This window comes from Camelus ferus, chromosome 10 (genome assembly GCF_009834535.1).
Source record: "Camelus ferus isolate YT-003-E chromosome 10, BCGSAC_Cfer_1.0, whole genome shotgun sequence".
Taxonomy (NCBI): Eukaryota; Metazoa; Chordata; class Mammalia; order Artiodactyla; family Camelidae; genus Camelus; species Camelus ferus.
The window spans coordinates 68064836-68080097 of NC_045705.1; the positions used below are offsets into that span (position 1 = coordinate 68064836).

The 15262-nt window shown below is 54.8% G+C and overlaps 1 protein-coding gene across 1 annotated transcript; it reads right to left on the reverse strand.

Moving 5' to 3' along the window:
* Window positions 1-1735: 1735 nt before the first annotated feature.
* MRPL21 (mitochondrial ribosomal protein L21) lies at window positions 1736-15257 on the reverse strand. The gene is made up of 7 exons (XM_006173556.3): window positions 15101-15257; window positions 11886-11943; window positions 9210-9295; window positions 7807-7970; window positions 5871-5923; window positions 5387-5490; window positions 1736-2863 (listed from the first exon to the last, which is right to left on the reverse strand). Exons 1-7 carry the CDS (start codon window positions 15198-15200, stop codon window positions 2799-2801), a joined length of 630 nt encoding a protein of 209 aa, XP_006173618.1. The 5' UTR covers window positions 15201-15257; the 3' UTR covers window positions 1736-2798.
* Window positions 15258-15262: the final 5 nt, after the last annotated feature.

Below are 15262 nucleotides of genomic sequence, written 5' to 3' on the forward strand. Positions count from 1 at the left end.
GCTGCATTCACAGGGGCAGAGGGGGGCACAGGGAGGCAGGTGGGTGCTTGGAGGCCTGGGTGAAGCCCACACTGCTGACCGAGCTGCAGAGTGTGTTCCTGTGAAAAAGGAAACAGAAACCCTGCCTGGGCATGCCCAGCAGGCAGCGGATGAGAGGCTGCGAGCGGTGGGTGGCCAGAGCCTCCTGCCAACCCCCAGGTGACCCGCAGTGTGTCCAGGTCACCCACTGGGAACAGCTGGGAAGGAACATTCCTCAAAGACAGCCACGTGGATCCAATTTTTGCTTTTTTCCCCAAGTCAAGTGATGTGACTCATTAACCTAGTTTGTTTCTTTTCTCTATTAAAAAAAATTGTAGTAAATATACATAACATACAGTTTATCAACCTAGTCATTTTTAACTGGCAATTCAGTGGCATTAGCAATATTCATAATGTGCAACCATCACACTGTCTACTTCTGGGCTTTTTCCTGACCTGAAACAGAAACCTTGCACCTAGTAGGCAATAACTCTCTCTTCCTCCCTCCCCCAGCCCCTGGGAACCTCTGATCTACTCTGTGCCTATGAACTTGCCTATTCCAGGGACTTCACATAAATAGAATCATACGGTATCCGTCCTTCTGTGTCTGGCTTCTTTCACTCAGCACACTGTCCTCAAGGTCATCGGTGCTGTAGCAGGTGTCAGAATGACATTCCTTTTTATTGGTGAATAATATTCCATTGTATGCATAGACTACACTTGTCCACCCATCTCTGGAGGGACACGAGTTATTTCTGCCTTTTGGCCACTGTGAATGATGCCCAGTCCAGTTCTGAAAAGGAGTGAACTTTCACCAGTTCAACACTGATGTTAATGCTTTGTAGACATGCCACCCGTTCCCAGAGCAGTGGCTTTGCCTCTTTGTAGAAACACAGATGGTGACTATGGGCCAAGCATACACTATTGTCCAGAGTCCTCACAGTGGTCCAGGGGGGTGGGTACTAGTATTGGCCCCACTTGAGGGGTGAGGATGTTGAGGTGGAGGGACTGGGCAACTTGGCCAAGATCACATGGGTCTCCTGGGGGTGGGTCTGGGGCTCATACCCAGGTCTGTCTGGATCCAGAGCTAGCCACCCCCTGCCCATGTCACTAAGCTGTACTGCCTGCCTGTAGCAGATGATTTCAGAATCTGCTGTATTCCAAGCATATGGATGTGCATAAGTTGAAGAATGTGGAAAGTGATTCCTGTCTTGAATGTTTTACTACCTGCACGTGGAAAAAGGACCACAGGAGAAGATGCCAAGCTGGCCGAAAGAACTGGGAGTCAGGCCCTGGGATCCAGAGCCTGGACTCTCAGATAGAGCGGTCTGCACAAGCTACAGTGTGTAGACCGTTATCACAGATCCCCAGCGTGGCAGCGTCAGGGAGGGCACTCCACCCTCTGAGGTCAGCCCACCACCCTCCAGCCCACCTGGGGTCACCTGCAGCCAGTAACCAACAAGGCCAGAAGCCAGGATCTCCTGGTCAAGGACTGCTGCCCCCTGCTGTACACAGAGGGCACTGCAGGAGAGGGAGTGTCCCAGGGGCCTGGCGGGCATCCCCGGGGTGACTGGGTGCCTAGAGGGGCAGGAAGAGGGAAGGGAGAGGGGGAGGCCGCCTGGTGCAGGTCCATCTGCCGTTCTCATTTCCACATCACAGGGACCAGCCCTCATGGGACTCTGGGAGGAATCTTGCAGAAGGAAGTATGAACTTATGGTTTGATAAAAAGTTTTATTGTGTCACTTGAAAGCCCTAATTACTCTTGGAGGAAGGCCTGGCCTCTGTGAATGACACAGAACAGGGAGCCTGGGCTGCCTGGGAGCCCCTTCCTCCCCACACTCACCCACCAAGTCCTTCCATTTGCCCTCCACCCCTGGCCAGTCTGGGTCTAGGATCCCTCCCTCTCTTCTTTAAAAATTTATTTATTTATTTATTTTTTGGGCGGGAAGGGAAGGTAATTAGGTTTATTAAACAAAAAAAGTTTTTTCAGTGGAGGTACTGGGGATTGAGCCTAGGACCTAGAGCATGCTAAGCATGCACCCCCTTCACATGTGTTAGCTGCCTGCCTGACCCACCCCAAAGCCCTCTGGGACAGGAGGCTGCTTTCAGGATTAAGTTCGAAACTCCCCTCGCCCCTCTGGTGTGTCTCTGCTTCCCGTCCCCTCACACTCAGTTCCCAGAATGTGCCAGGCTGCCCTGGCTCTCAGGCCCCAGGGCCCCACCCTGGCCACCCACAATCAGAAAGCCCCCCGCCAGCACCATGACCCTCCCTCCCTGCCGGAGCCGGTGGAACAAACCAGAGGCTCTGCGCCCAGAATGCCTGGTTTGAATCCCAGCTTCTTAGAAAAGCAAGTCACTAGAAACAGGTACCCCGGATGACTGGGCGTGGAATTTGCCCATGTGTCTGTCCATCTCTCCTGGAAGTGGAATCTAGGTCGTCTCTCCCGGCATCAGCGCCCGGGTCCCAGCTGCGTTCCCGCAGCATGCCCCTGAGGTCCTGCCGCCCGCGGTGCGGGCTGGAGGGCGGCCTGGCTCTTACGCAAGCACCCGGGCTCCAGCCCTGGGAGAGCCAGGCTTGTAATTCCGCCCCAATTCCCGGCTCCCCTGGATCAGGGAGGCTGTTGCTCACTAACCATGAGCTCACGGCCGCGGCGCTCAATCTAGTGCATCTGTAACAGGGCCGAGCTTTTTACGTCAGCCCTTCCTGCAGCAGAACACGGAAGCTCGGTCTCCTCAGAAAACGAGTTTATTTTCACACTTCCGTCAGTGTCAGCAGGGCGTCAGCACAAACGTGCAGCGACCTCAACGCTGTTTATCCGGAGGACGGTCTGGGGGTTCACAGTAACTGCGAGAGAGAGGGAACACGGGGACGGCGTGAACACGGGGTCTGACACTGTGAACGGGCTACAGCAAGACCGTCACCTGCCACTCTTCCCACCAGGGCTCTGCCTCGCACCGGCCCCCGCCACGTCGCACGTGCTGCAAATGCTTTGCCGCGACGGCTGACCGCCTGGCCGCTCACTGCGGGGGCCCCAGCAGGAGCTGCAGCCCCGGGGGGCCTGGAGGCCAGGGCTTTGCCTCCCCCGCGTGCCCAGGGACCCCTGCACTGCGTGGCGGGGACACCCCACCTGGCTACCTGGAGGCAAGCGGAGGCGGCGGAGGGTGAGAGAGGCTCCCTGCTGACCAGATTCTGGGAAAGCCGACGCGACTGTCTCTGATGTACTTTATGTTTACCACCAAGAACTGCGAGCGCTGTCAGCTGTCCCTCAGCACGTGCAGGGGGCTAGTTCCAGGACCCCCGAGGGCACCACAATCCAAGGATGCTCAAGTCCCTTACATAAAACAGTGCATGTTCGCACACAGCACGCACACACCCTCCCGTGCACCGCAACCCAGCTCTAGATGCCGTGCAGCACCTCACACTCTGTAAAGCTGTGTAAACAGCTGCACGTACAATGTGAATTCTATGTAAGTGGCTGCTAGCACAGTACGTTTTGCTTTGCTTTTAGGAAGTCTCTGCAATTTTTTTTCCTAAAAACTTTCGATCTATGGTTGGTTGACTCCAGATAGGAAATGCGGGGATACAGAGAACCAAGTACACATTTCTCAAGGTAGGAGTCTACAGTCGGCGAGGTCCTGGCCTGGGAGCCCCTACTTTGTGGGGCGGTGACTTCCAGTGGAGCCCTCGCAGGGACAGCTCTGTTCCAACCTGTGTTCCCACCTAGATGGGAACAAAAGGTCACCCAGGGTCGAGGAGAACAGGGAGACGCAGGCTGGGAGCAGCCGGGCACTCCCTCCAGGACAGGATAGCGGGAAGGGGGCAGTGATGGCCGGAACGAGAGCTGCTGGCTTCCCCTGACCCCGGGTGCCCCCCGCCCTGGTCCTGGCGCCCACCCCGCAAGGCTGGGCAGGGACACTGGGTCTCCCGCCCCCACTCAGGACACTCGCTCCCCTCTCGTCCCCGCCCGAGCCACCTCCTTCCACCATGCCCCCTCTGCGGCGTGGACCGACTCACCCTCTCCATCCACTTCCCACTGACCTGGCCCCTCTGCTCCCTCGTGCACTGCCACCAGGCCTCTGCCCTGGCGGCGCCCCTCAGACTCGCTGCTCCTGCAGCTCCACCTCCTGGCCACCGCCAGCCCCTCCTGCAGCCCCCTGCCGTGGCTTCAGTTCTGTGGCCCCCCCCACTAGAACCAGCATCACGCAGCTTGCTCTGGTCCACACAGGGGCTCTGTCCCTTCACCTCTCTGCCCTCTGACCCCACACCTTCCTGCCTCCATGCCCTCTCCCTTCCCAGCAGCCCCACCTGTGAAGCCCGTCACTAGCTCTTTAAACCGCCAGCACCGCACGCCCCTTCAGCTCGGGGACAGGATGGAGGGGCCTCCCGTCCCAGGCTTTTCACTCCCTGGGCTGGAGCCCACCCTCCTCGCTGTCCCGCCAGCCAGACGCCCTGACAACCACACCCTCCAGGGGCCACTGGACTTTAGGCCTCACCTCTGCCCGGCCTCCCTGGAGGCGGGTCCAGACTGCCATCCTCTGCTGGGATCCCCTCCTTCAGGCTCCAGGGCAGCCTACCTCCATCCTCTGAAAGCCTCTCTCACAACTTAAAACAAATCAGCCCTGCCTGTGTCTCCCAGCACAGTCCTGACCTCACACCCTTCCTGCCACCATCTCTTCCCTTTAGTCACCTTCCAAGGGTGCTGGCCCCACCCGCCTCTACTTCAGGGACAAACACAGAGGCCTGAAGCACCACAGAGAGGTGAACTTGGCACAAGAACCCCGCAATCCCTTCCTCCTCCTGCTGCCCCTCCTCCCCAGAGGGGCACACCCAAGATTCTGTGTGTATCACTCTTCCCTTAAGAGACGTGCACCGTGCACGCGTGTGTGGACACGGGCATGTGCCTGGCCGTGTAGGGCCAAGCACTGTCCACCTTTAGGTCGTGTAACATGGCATCAGGCTGTGTGTAACCGAAGATTCACTTGCGCCTCGGAGAAGGGTGGCCATCACTGCTCTGCTAGACTGTCTCACTGAGAGAGAATCTCCCATCTGTCTGTCCACTTCCCGAGGTGGACATGCGCGGTGCCGCTGGGTTTTCCAGCATGCCAAGCTACCACGTGGCGTGTTCCCGTGGGGCGAGTGGTCCCCTGGCAGCCTGTCTGAGGCTACGCAAACGCTGGGGCAGTTAAGGATGACCCCGCCTGCCCCTCCCCACCAGAGCCGGGAGACGGGCAGACCTGACTGGTCTCTGTGGCCCCGAACCCCCGGCAGCACCAGGCAGAGGGCAGACCTGGACTGGCCCAGTGCAGGACGTGGGGGTACCACCCAGACAGGACCCGAACGCAGCCAGCTACGCTTTTTCCAACTTACTTCTTTTCTTTCTGTAGTTTTTCCTTTTCTTAAACTTCATACTGATTTTTGGCCATGACTCTGTCTTTTCAATGACCGTGGCTTCTACTCGAACAAGATCCTTTCTAGGAGGGAGGAAAGTGAACAGCGATGCACCGTCTTGATTACTTTTCAGTTTTACTAATGCTTTATGTAAGAATTTCTAAATCAAGATTTACTTTCTTTCCTGCTGGTTATCAAGGCGATACGCCCTCCCTGCAAACACTGTGAAAACTACAGAAAAGCACAATAAAGAACAGTGTGGTCTCACGGCAGATCTCAAGAGGGCCAAACCACAGTGAGTCAGTAACAGACCCATGCTCTCCACTCGGGACACTAAGCACCCCCCCATTAGGAAGTGTAAGCACCGTGAGTTTGGGGTTGGCAGCGAGCGTGGTGGGAGCCCCTCTGCCTGGCCTCCCCAGCGCCCACCGCGCCCCCGGCCCAGCAGCTGAGAGCCCGTTACCTGAGGAGCGGCGTGCCGAGCAGCGTGAAGTCGTCGGCCCCAACCAGCAGGACCTGGAATCAAACAGGCTCGTTACCAACAAACAGCCCAAAGCTGCTAGGACAGGCAGTGACTTGAACACGCTGGGAAGCGAGACAGGCGCTGGCTACCTGCCATCTAACTAACAGCTCCCTTAACCCGGAACAGAGGGGACACCGGCCGATGACGCGGCGGTGCACGGGGGCGCCGGGCTGCCTGTGGAAACACCCGAGCCGTCAGACCAGGACACGTGTGACTCCACCACGCCTCCAGGTAAGCGGGGAACCTCCTATGGAAGCGGTGTCTTTGTTAAAAAACCTTTTATTATCTGAATACGTAATAATACGTACAGGGGGAAAATGTGCAAATCAGACTGTGGTGTTTTTTGAAGCAGTTCACAGTCCTCCTGACACTGCAAAGATTTAGGTTCAAGTGTATTTTCAGTAACTGAAAATCCCACACGGCCAAGCAGCCACTCCCGCCGCCGGGAAACTGTGATGCTGAGCATGGCCTCGGTGCGGACAGCTCTGCGCTCCAAGCGCGGTAGTGCTCTGCGACACGCTGGGAGACTGAAATTTTACCGATCAGAAAAGAATTCGACTGTACTAAACTTGAATAACCAAAGACAAAGCCTGTTTTACCACAGCACGTGTGCACTGTGCCTGCTGGGCGACGACCAGTGATGAAACACCAGTGCGGCGGCTCTCAGCAGGGCGCATTCTCCAAAGCCGGTCCCCCAGGTTCTGAAACACCATCTGCCTTGGGTGGGGCTTCCCGTGCTTTTGCTAGCATTGAGATGTTTCAAAATAAGATATTTTTAGAAATCTCACAAATACACTCCAGGAGTCTCTGGTTTATTTTAGAGGAAAAAGTAAATGTGCTTTTGTCCGGGAGCTCATGGTGGAGCCACTGGGGTTGCCAGGAAGGGGACGGCTGTGCTGGCGGCTGGGCCAAGTGGTTGTGCTTGGGTCACAGACCGTGAGGTCACCTAAGAAGTAACAAGCTGACGCTCTCCTGGATGTAAATGTGTGAAGACTCCATGATTACAAAGCAAGGGGGAGTTTTAAATTATAAGGAAAACCATATGTTACATTATCTTATATCAACAGTTAAATATGTCCCAGAAAAATGATCCAGTGTAGAGACCTTGTATTTTCTTAATAGTTTCTTAAAACATTTTATTGTGCTTTTTATTTATTTTGGTTTTTTTTTGGAGGAGGGAAGTAATTAGGTTCAATTAATTAATTAATGGAGGTACTGGGGACTGAACCCAGGACCTCGTGCATGCTAAGCACACATTCTACCACTGAGCTATACCCTCCTCCACTTTTATCTATAATTTTATAAACAGAAGTACAACAGGCAAAAACCAAATGGACCCCTAAACACGGCAAACTGGAGGGCAGACACTTAGCTAAGTGTGCAGGACAGACCAGGCAGCTCCGAACAGTCAGTAAGGCGACCAGCGCCCGGGGACAAGCCTCTGAACCAGTACTTTCTGTTCAGAACCAGCAGCGGCCGTCAAAGAAACCTAGCGTCAGAGGGATGTTCCAGCTGAAACTGAACATTTTCTCCTTCTAAACATGGGCGTGAAAATTCTTTACAACCTTAACTGGGATTTTCAATATCTGTGATCAGTTTTCTCCTGTAAGGATGTGCTAAGGAGACGTGAGACAAAGCCACAGACGGGAGGTGTGCTGGCTGTCTCCCTGGAAGGAGGGCCATCCCAGTCAGGGCCGCCCTCGGGGCTGTGGCGCAGCTCTGCCCAACCGCCCGGCCCTGCCCGCGCCCGCTGGGCCACCCGCCGCAGCCTGGGGAACGGTGCCACCTTCACCTCCGCCTTGAGGAAACCTCCCCAGAGGTGACCCTGCAGAGCAGGGACCAAGTCCCCGAATACACAAGAAACAGACAGTCTCACCTTCTCCAGCCGAATCCTCTCTCCACAAGCAACGTCTAACGCGCCTTCAATTAAAATCAGGTCCTCAGAGGTCACCTTCCACTGGTGGCCGGCAAAGTGCACTACAGCGAAGAGCCTGCCGTACCGGCCCGTGGCGATAAGCTCGTTCACCCTCCCCGTGGCCTCTGTGGGGAGGAGGGCGGTCAGGGTCACAGCCAGAAGGCGGCAGCGACGTCTCCACTCCCGGTGCCCTCCGCTCCCTGCAGCTGCACGGCTCCGAGCGCCACAGAGTGGGTGGCAGCAGGGCATGTGTGGGCTCCTCCTCACCCTCCCGGGGAGGGCCTGGTGCCCGGCACAGGGTGAGCCCACTGTCCCCAGGAGGGCTGGCACCTCGGCACGTGGGGCTCTTACAGATGGAGGCCCCCAGACGTGGCACCCTGTGGTCCTCTGGCCTGAGCACTGGCATGCCTGGCCCTGTTTCTCTGCTCTGGGGTGGAGAAGCCTTCACCATGTTTGGTTCCCAGTTATTACTAATAAGGAGCCAGGGGTCTGGTGAAGCGAGAAGAGAGGCCTTTGTGCAAACAAGGAAAACCTAGGATTCCACCTCGTGGTGGAGAGTCCACCTGCATGCCTCTGCCCACTAGGGATCCCCGCCCCGCTCTCCCCACCTCCCCTCAGGTCCCAGCCTGCCCAGCCGTGCCTGGGGCAGCCGCGTGGAGACAACAGGACACAGATCCGCCCTGGAAACAGGTAAGACCCCAGCTGCACCGGGTCAACAGGGAGGAGCCTGGTCCGAAGCTTTATTTATCTCGCACAGAATCCAAAACAGTATTTTAAAAAACTGGGGTGGGGGTGGTGGCAGATAGATAGTGGCGGAGCACATGCTTACCATGCACAAGGTCCTGGGTTCAATCCCCAGTACTTCCATTAAAAAAAAAACCAAAAAACAAAACCAACCAAAAACCTCAAACTGGAAGACTGGACAAATTACTATGATTTGCAGCTTTTGGAAGCTAAGGATCTCACACTGCCTCCTGGGGACACTGGACATGGCAGCTACACCGCCCTCCCCACGACACGTGCTCCATCTGACACACCCCTGCCCAGCACGTGGACGGGGCTGGTCCACTGACGACTGCACGCTGTTCCTCTTCCCTGAACCCACGTTTTCACCAGCGGCAGGAAGACAGAGCTAGGCCCAGCCCCTCCCCTCGCCCGCATCACCTGCCTGCAACACGGCTGCTGCTCTTGGAGGATTTGCTCAATGAGCGTGGGTTTCAATTCTAGTGCTGGGTGAGTGAACCTGAGTGTTCACACCGTGCCGTGTCTCGGGCACCCAGAAAGTGCGATCCTTGTTGTGTGGCCAGGGGGCCACCTCTGTGGCGGGAGGAGGGGTGTCACCCCCTAGTTTCTGCCTCTCTTACCTGCATGGTGCCTGGTCTCCTCAACAGGGTCTGGCAGAACCACCTCTGGCCAAGGTGGAGAACTCAGCGATGTTTTAGGAACGTATCTGTAAAAATATTTGGTGCATGCAGGTCACTCACGTGAAGAGACAGTACGAAATCTCTGAGCAAGGGCTGTGCCCAGGACACTAGCGGGGACAAGGGCCCAGTGCATCCTGGATGCTCACGTTGCTGGTGGGGTTGCTGCCCTTGTGGTCAACAGGGGAGCAAAATCTGCCACCCCAGCTGTCTCTGTGGCAAGTGGATTACTTCCAGTGGAAAACAATCAAGGCCCAAAAGACTCAGAAAGAAATCCTGACCGACGGGAGGCAGGCCGGCCTGGGTCTGAAAGGGCTGAGATGGAGGGCCTGCCCCGCAACACAGCATCACCACAGACAGCTGCCAAGGACAGAGGCCTCTCTGCATCCCGCGTCTGCACGGCCCAGCAAACACTTATTTACCAAGCGTTTGCTTTTCCATCTCCAGGTGAACTGCCTTCCCCTTGAAGTCCCAAAGCACTGCCGTCAACATCCTCTGTCTTTAGCTGGAGACGCTGCTCAAGGCGAGGGCTGCAGGCACTTTGACGAGTTACTCGTCTCTCCCTGGGTCTCCCCCGTGTGTGCGTGTTGCTGTTAACCTGTCTCCTGTCAGCTCAACTCTTGGATTAGCCAGAAGATCCCAGAAAGGCCCGGAAAGTTTCTTCTCTCTGACAGTCACGGTGAGGAAGACGTGCAGGAGGCCCAGATGCTGGCGGGGACGTGTCACACTCGCCCCCTGGGTGGCTATGACTGTCTAGCACAGACCCCGCCTTTGGTGTAATCCTGAGGACAGGCTCCCACGCATCCACTTAGAAGGGCCACGCATACTGTGCGACAAAGGCCAATCACCCAGTAATCAAAACAGGCATTCTAAGCATTCTGTTCCAGAAGAGACCCTCCCTGGAGTAGCTGAGGATCCCAGGCTGTGCCCCAGCCCACAAGGCTTGGGTTCCCGGTGTCCTCGGGGCACACTTCCTCCCAAGGCCCGGGCTGTGACGCCCCACCCTTCTCTCGCTTCCTTACACGACCCTCAACACAAGAGCAAGCAGCTCTCCCCGCTCGCCTGGCACCCAAGGGCCCAGAAAGTGGGGCGTTGATACCTTCCCCTCCCTCTCGCCCAGTGGGACCCCTTCCCATGTTCTTCCCCACCCAGTCACCCCAGCCTCCAACTCCCACCATGGAGGGGCCAACTCTTCCTTCAGGCCCCAGGGGAGGCAGGCAGGCCATGGTCTGCACCCCAGCTCTGCCACTGACCAGTCACATGGCTTTGGCAGGGATTTAACTACTCTGCATCCTGGATTCTTCGAGAAAGTGGGAGTAAAACCCCCTGCTCTCCAGGGCTGCAGGGGGCCCAGCGGGACGCGGCAGAGTTGGGGAGAGGAGGCCCACCATCGTCAACAGTCTGCCCCGCCCCACGTACTGATGTGATCGGAGTGGGTGCAGGGGTGGGAGAAGAAGGGGGGCCTGGACACAGAAGGGGGTGGGTCTCCCTAACTCCCTGACCTGTTTTGGACACGAATTCCTGGAGTCTACAAAGAAGGGAGAGGTCGGTGGGGCTCAAATCAAATTATTCAGAACCATTTTGAAGCTGTTGTTGCTGTCTGCCATCAGAAAGCAAAGGGCTGGTCCTTCTACTCCAGGGCTGGGTCAGGACAAAAACAGGGAATACCCCACCCCAGGGCCAGGTGCCTCGGTCATGGTCACGGCTGGTGCGGAGCCCAGGCCCGCGAAGTGAGCGGGCCCCCTCCTCACTGGGGCTCGCTGGCTGTTTTGGTGTCACCTGGCCTCTACATTAAATCCCCTCCCCCCGCCATGCTGTGTCGGAGCACCTGCTACCAAGATCTTACAGCGGCAACAGGAAAACTCAGCTAAGTTCACAGAAACACCCACTAGGTCTGCTGCCTCCGTCTTAATTCAGGGTTTCCCTTTCCCCTTTAGAGAAACAACAGAGCCCTGGGTCTCCCACTGCTGAGAATCTCAGGTGCGCAGCTCACCACGTGCCAGGAGCTGTGCTCAGCTCCTGAAAGGTAGGGATTCACTCGAGGCTCACGGAAACCCATAGAGAGCTGATAACATTGCTTCCATTTTGCCGAAGAGGAAACAAAGCTTTGGGGGGGGGGGGCACACAACCTTAACCCTGGCTCAGGGACCAGGGCGGGGCCGGGTTGGGACCTGGGCGGCTTCCTGGGGGCAGAACCACTCCCAGTATCACTCCTGTACATTCCCATTGAGTGCGACTCTGTCAGATTTACCTTCCTTGGTTTGTACTAGTTTTACGGTTTTTTTTTTTTTTAAGGACAAATAAAGACAAAATTTTACCACTGAATATGCCCTTTCAAGTCACATAAGTTTCTCCTAGAGATTCTGATACAACCTTTCTGTGATTTGACCTTCCCAGTTAAAAATGTCCAATTAGAAGTTAAGATTTTCGTTAAAAAGACACGTCTGTCCTTGGACTCTTGAGGTTCTCTCTGTATTTCTATATGTCAAGGACCTAAGAAAAATATCATCAAAAGAGTTGAAAGAAAATGTAAATATTTTTAAAAATCCAAACATATGAAGTTTTGACTTTAGAAAGACATAGGAAAAAGAGTCATCAAAACCCACATTTTGATATTACCCTTGTGGAAATGAACCGCTCTGTGAACTGAACCTTCGAGAAGCAGACCACAGGGAAGCTGAGGGAAGAAGAGAAACATGGGCGTTACTAACTGTGTGCAGACTGCCCCTCATGATGCTACGGGCGCGAGTGCTGTGACTGTAGCTGGTACCGGATTTAAACCACCACATCACAATGCGTCTGCGGAAGAATCTAGGCCAACACAACTCAAAGAACACCACTTAGAGTTACTGGTTGTTACTGCAAGCGTCAAGATGCATTCATCACACCATCCTAAAGGGCCTAAAGCTTAATCACCTACCCACTAACCCATTTCTTGACCACTAAGTGCCCACTGAGTTCAGGCTCTGTTTGGTACCCAGATGCAGAAGCAGCCCCCAGGATGGCCCGATGAACATGCCTCCTGGTGTTCGCACCCCTGTGTTGTCCCCCGTATGGAGCTGTGACAGGATGGCACTTCCAAGAGAAAGTTCTAGGAGAGTACTGCTGTCTTGAAAGCCCTCTCTCATCTCGGCTGTAGGGCCAGCACGCTGTGAGCTCGGAGGCCTCCTGCCAGCCCCAAGGGAGGGGTCTTGGAAGCAGACTTGGCGGCCCCAGCTGACAGCCTGACTTGACGCAAATGAGCGACCCGGAGCCAGGAGCGCCCGGCTGGGCTGCTCCGGCGTTCCTGTCAGAAGTGGTGGGACGTCATAAACGCTAGTTATGTCAAGCTGTGAAGTTTTGGGGTGATTCGGTACTCAGCAGCAGATGAGAAACCCATCAAGGGACAGAGGCGCTCAGAGTTTCTCGAGAGGGCTCAGCAGTAAAGTGCACAGCGCGTTAGTGCAAAAACAGAGGGTGCATTTCTCAATAACCACTTAAAAAAATTGAGCTCTAATCTACATACCATAAAATGCACCCCTTTAAAGCTCACTCATTAGCAGCTGTTCCCAATTCTTGATCTCCTGGGCTGGTTTCCCCTCCCTCTGCCATTGGTGTGCTTGGGGTTTAGACCTTGGACCTAACCTCCTCTTTACCTATGGCCATTCCTCTGGTGATTGGCTCGAGCAGAAAGGCTCTCAACATCACTGGTGACTCCCAAGTTCACACCTGCAGCCTGAGCTTGGATATGACAACCACCTGTCTATCTGCCGTCATCACCTGCGTGTCAAACAGGTACCTTGAAACCTAAGAGAGGCTCTTGGTCTCGCCCTCATGCCTGCTTCTCCCATGCCCCCTGCATCTCACACAATTGCCTCCTTCCAGGTGCTCAGGCCACAAATCTCAGTCACCTATGACCCTTCTCTCTCACCCCTCAGCCAACCTACTGGCAAACCCCCCGGCTGCTCTCCAAGAAATCCAGCTCTAACCACCTAAATCCCCCCATGCCGCCCCCACCTTCCGCCTGGATCATGGCTAACACCCTGCCCTCCATCTTGCCTCCCTCTTTGTACAGTGGTTCAAGTGATCCTGTTAACACTTAGGTCAGGTCATGTCACTATTTGGGGAAACTCTCCAAGAGTGTCCCATTTTGTGCAGAGAAAAAGCCAAAGTCCCCACAGAGGCCGACAGGGCGGTGGGCTGTGTGCTCCCCTCTGCTTCCCTGAGCCCACGGATGTCACGAGCTTCCCCTTAGTCACTGCACACCTGCCACTCTGGCTTCCTGGCTGTTTCTGGAACAGGCCAGGTACCAGAGCCTAAGCCTTGACTGCTCTTCCTTGGATACCCCCGCCCCAGGTATCTGCCAGGCTAATTCCCTATTTTCTCTGGGCCTCCACTCAAATACCATCTCAGCAGAGAGGCCTTCCCACCATCCTGTTTAAAAAGGAACACTTTCGTCCCAACTCATGCTTTATTTTTCTCCATTAAGACTTACCAACTTCTAATATACTATGGAACTTGCTTCTTCTTAAACATTGGCTGTCTCTTGGCACATCCCTCTCCCTCAGAAAGATAGGTCCATAAAAGCAGGGATTATTGTTTTATGTTTATAACTGATGTATTTGCCATACTTGGATGCGTGTTTGACACGTAACAGGTGCTCATTAAATGGTGAATGAATGAATGAATGAATGAAATCTACTCTGCAGAGCCATCAAATGAAGCCCCTGCTGGGATACTCCATGACTGGGAACTCAGCACCTCTCCTGAGAGCCATCCTGCTGTTGAAAGCTCAGCTAGAAAGTTTCAGCACCTGATCTGCTTCCCTGAAATTCTTACCTATGGTCTTAGCTTAACCCTAGACCCCACAGGTAACTAATGTGATCCCTCCCTTCGAAGGGGACCAGATCCTTTAGATCTCTAGATGGTGACAGCATCTTTCCCTCTCGTTTCCTTCATTCACTCTTCAAGGTCCTGCCCGTTCACCATTTTGGTCCCTTCTCTGTACTCAGTTCACTGCATCCATGTTTCTCTCTTAAAACGGTGGGTCTAGAATGCAGCATTCTGGAGGTGGTTTTACGTCAGCATAATGGAATAAGTCCCACAGCTTCTGTAGAAACACCCCTACCTGCTTAAACCCGAGTTTTATCAAGGACAATGGCAAGCACACCAGAGTGAAGAGAACAGAAACAGCGAGTCCTAAAGTGTCTCTCCCCAGATTCAAAGTTACCAGCTCAAGGCCAAGCTTGGCTCATTTACAATGGCCTCTGGCCCAACCTTCTGTGACAAGACAAGCCTTCTTTTAAAAAATACAACCACAACATCATCATCACACCTGAAAAGGGAAACGATTCTTTTTTCATCATCAAATAGACATTCTGGTTAGGATTAGGACATTCATCTCCATTTTCCAGATAAGGGCAATGAGGTTTTGAGAGTGGTTCGCAGCCTGGGGGCAGAGGTTAAAGTACAGGCTTTGGAGCCAGACCAAGTTGTCTGATTCAGTCCTCTCCACGTCCCTGCTGTGTGACCATAGGCAAGTTACCTAACTAGTCTGAATCTCAATTTGCGCCTCCGGTTAAATAGAGCCCATGTAGACGCTGGAGAGGTACTGTCAGTATTTAAGCTACTTAAATACTGTCAGTATTTAAGCTACAGTATTTAAGTTACTAAGCTAATAACCAGGCTCTGAACCCGGGTTTCCCCCGACTCCAGAGCCCGCGCGCTATATTCACCGCACCAAAAAAAGCAATCACCACCAAAGCATCAGGTCGGACAGAGACACACACGTGGCGGGACGGCGGGGCGCACTGCTCGCCCGGGTTCCTCCCTTCACCCCGCAGCCCGGGTCTCACCCGCTTCGGGCCCCGACGCTCTCAGGACGCTGCGGCCGCACGTAGACACCAGCCGCCTGAAGGTGACCGGCAACGCCAAGGCCACCACGGCCGCAGCCATCTTCCCACAGCCTCAGAGCCGAGAACGGAAGCGGAAGTGGCGCGAACCCAGTGCGTCGACGC

What these genes read in the sequence shown, in the direction of transcription:
- MRPL21 (XM_006173556.3), bottom strand. Translation starts at nt 15,200, where the DNA reads ATGGCTGCGGCCGTGGTGGCCTTGGCGTTGCCGGTCACCTTCAGGCGG. An exon ending in AGCGTCGGGGCCCGAAGCGG is followed by an intron (nt 11,944 to 15,100) that starts GTGAGACCCGGG and finishes TTCTTCCCTCAG; the next exon opens with CTTCCCTGTGGTCTGCTTCT. An exon ending in CTCGGCACGCCGCTCCTCAG is followed by an intron (nt 5,491 to 5,870) that starts GTAACGGGCTCT and finishes CCTCCCTCCTAG; the next exon opens with AAAGGATCTTGTTCGAGTAG.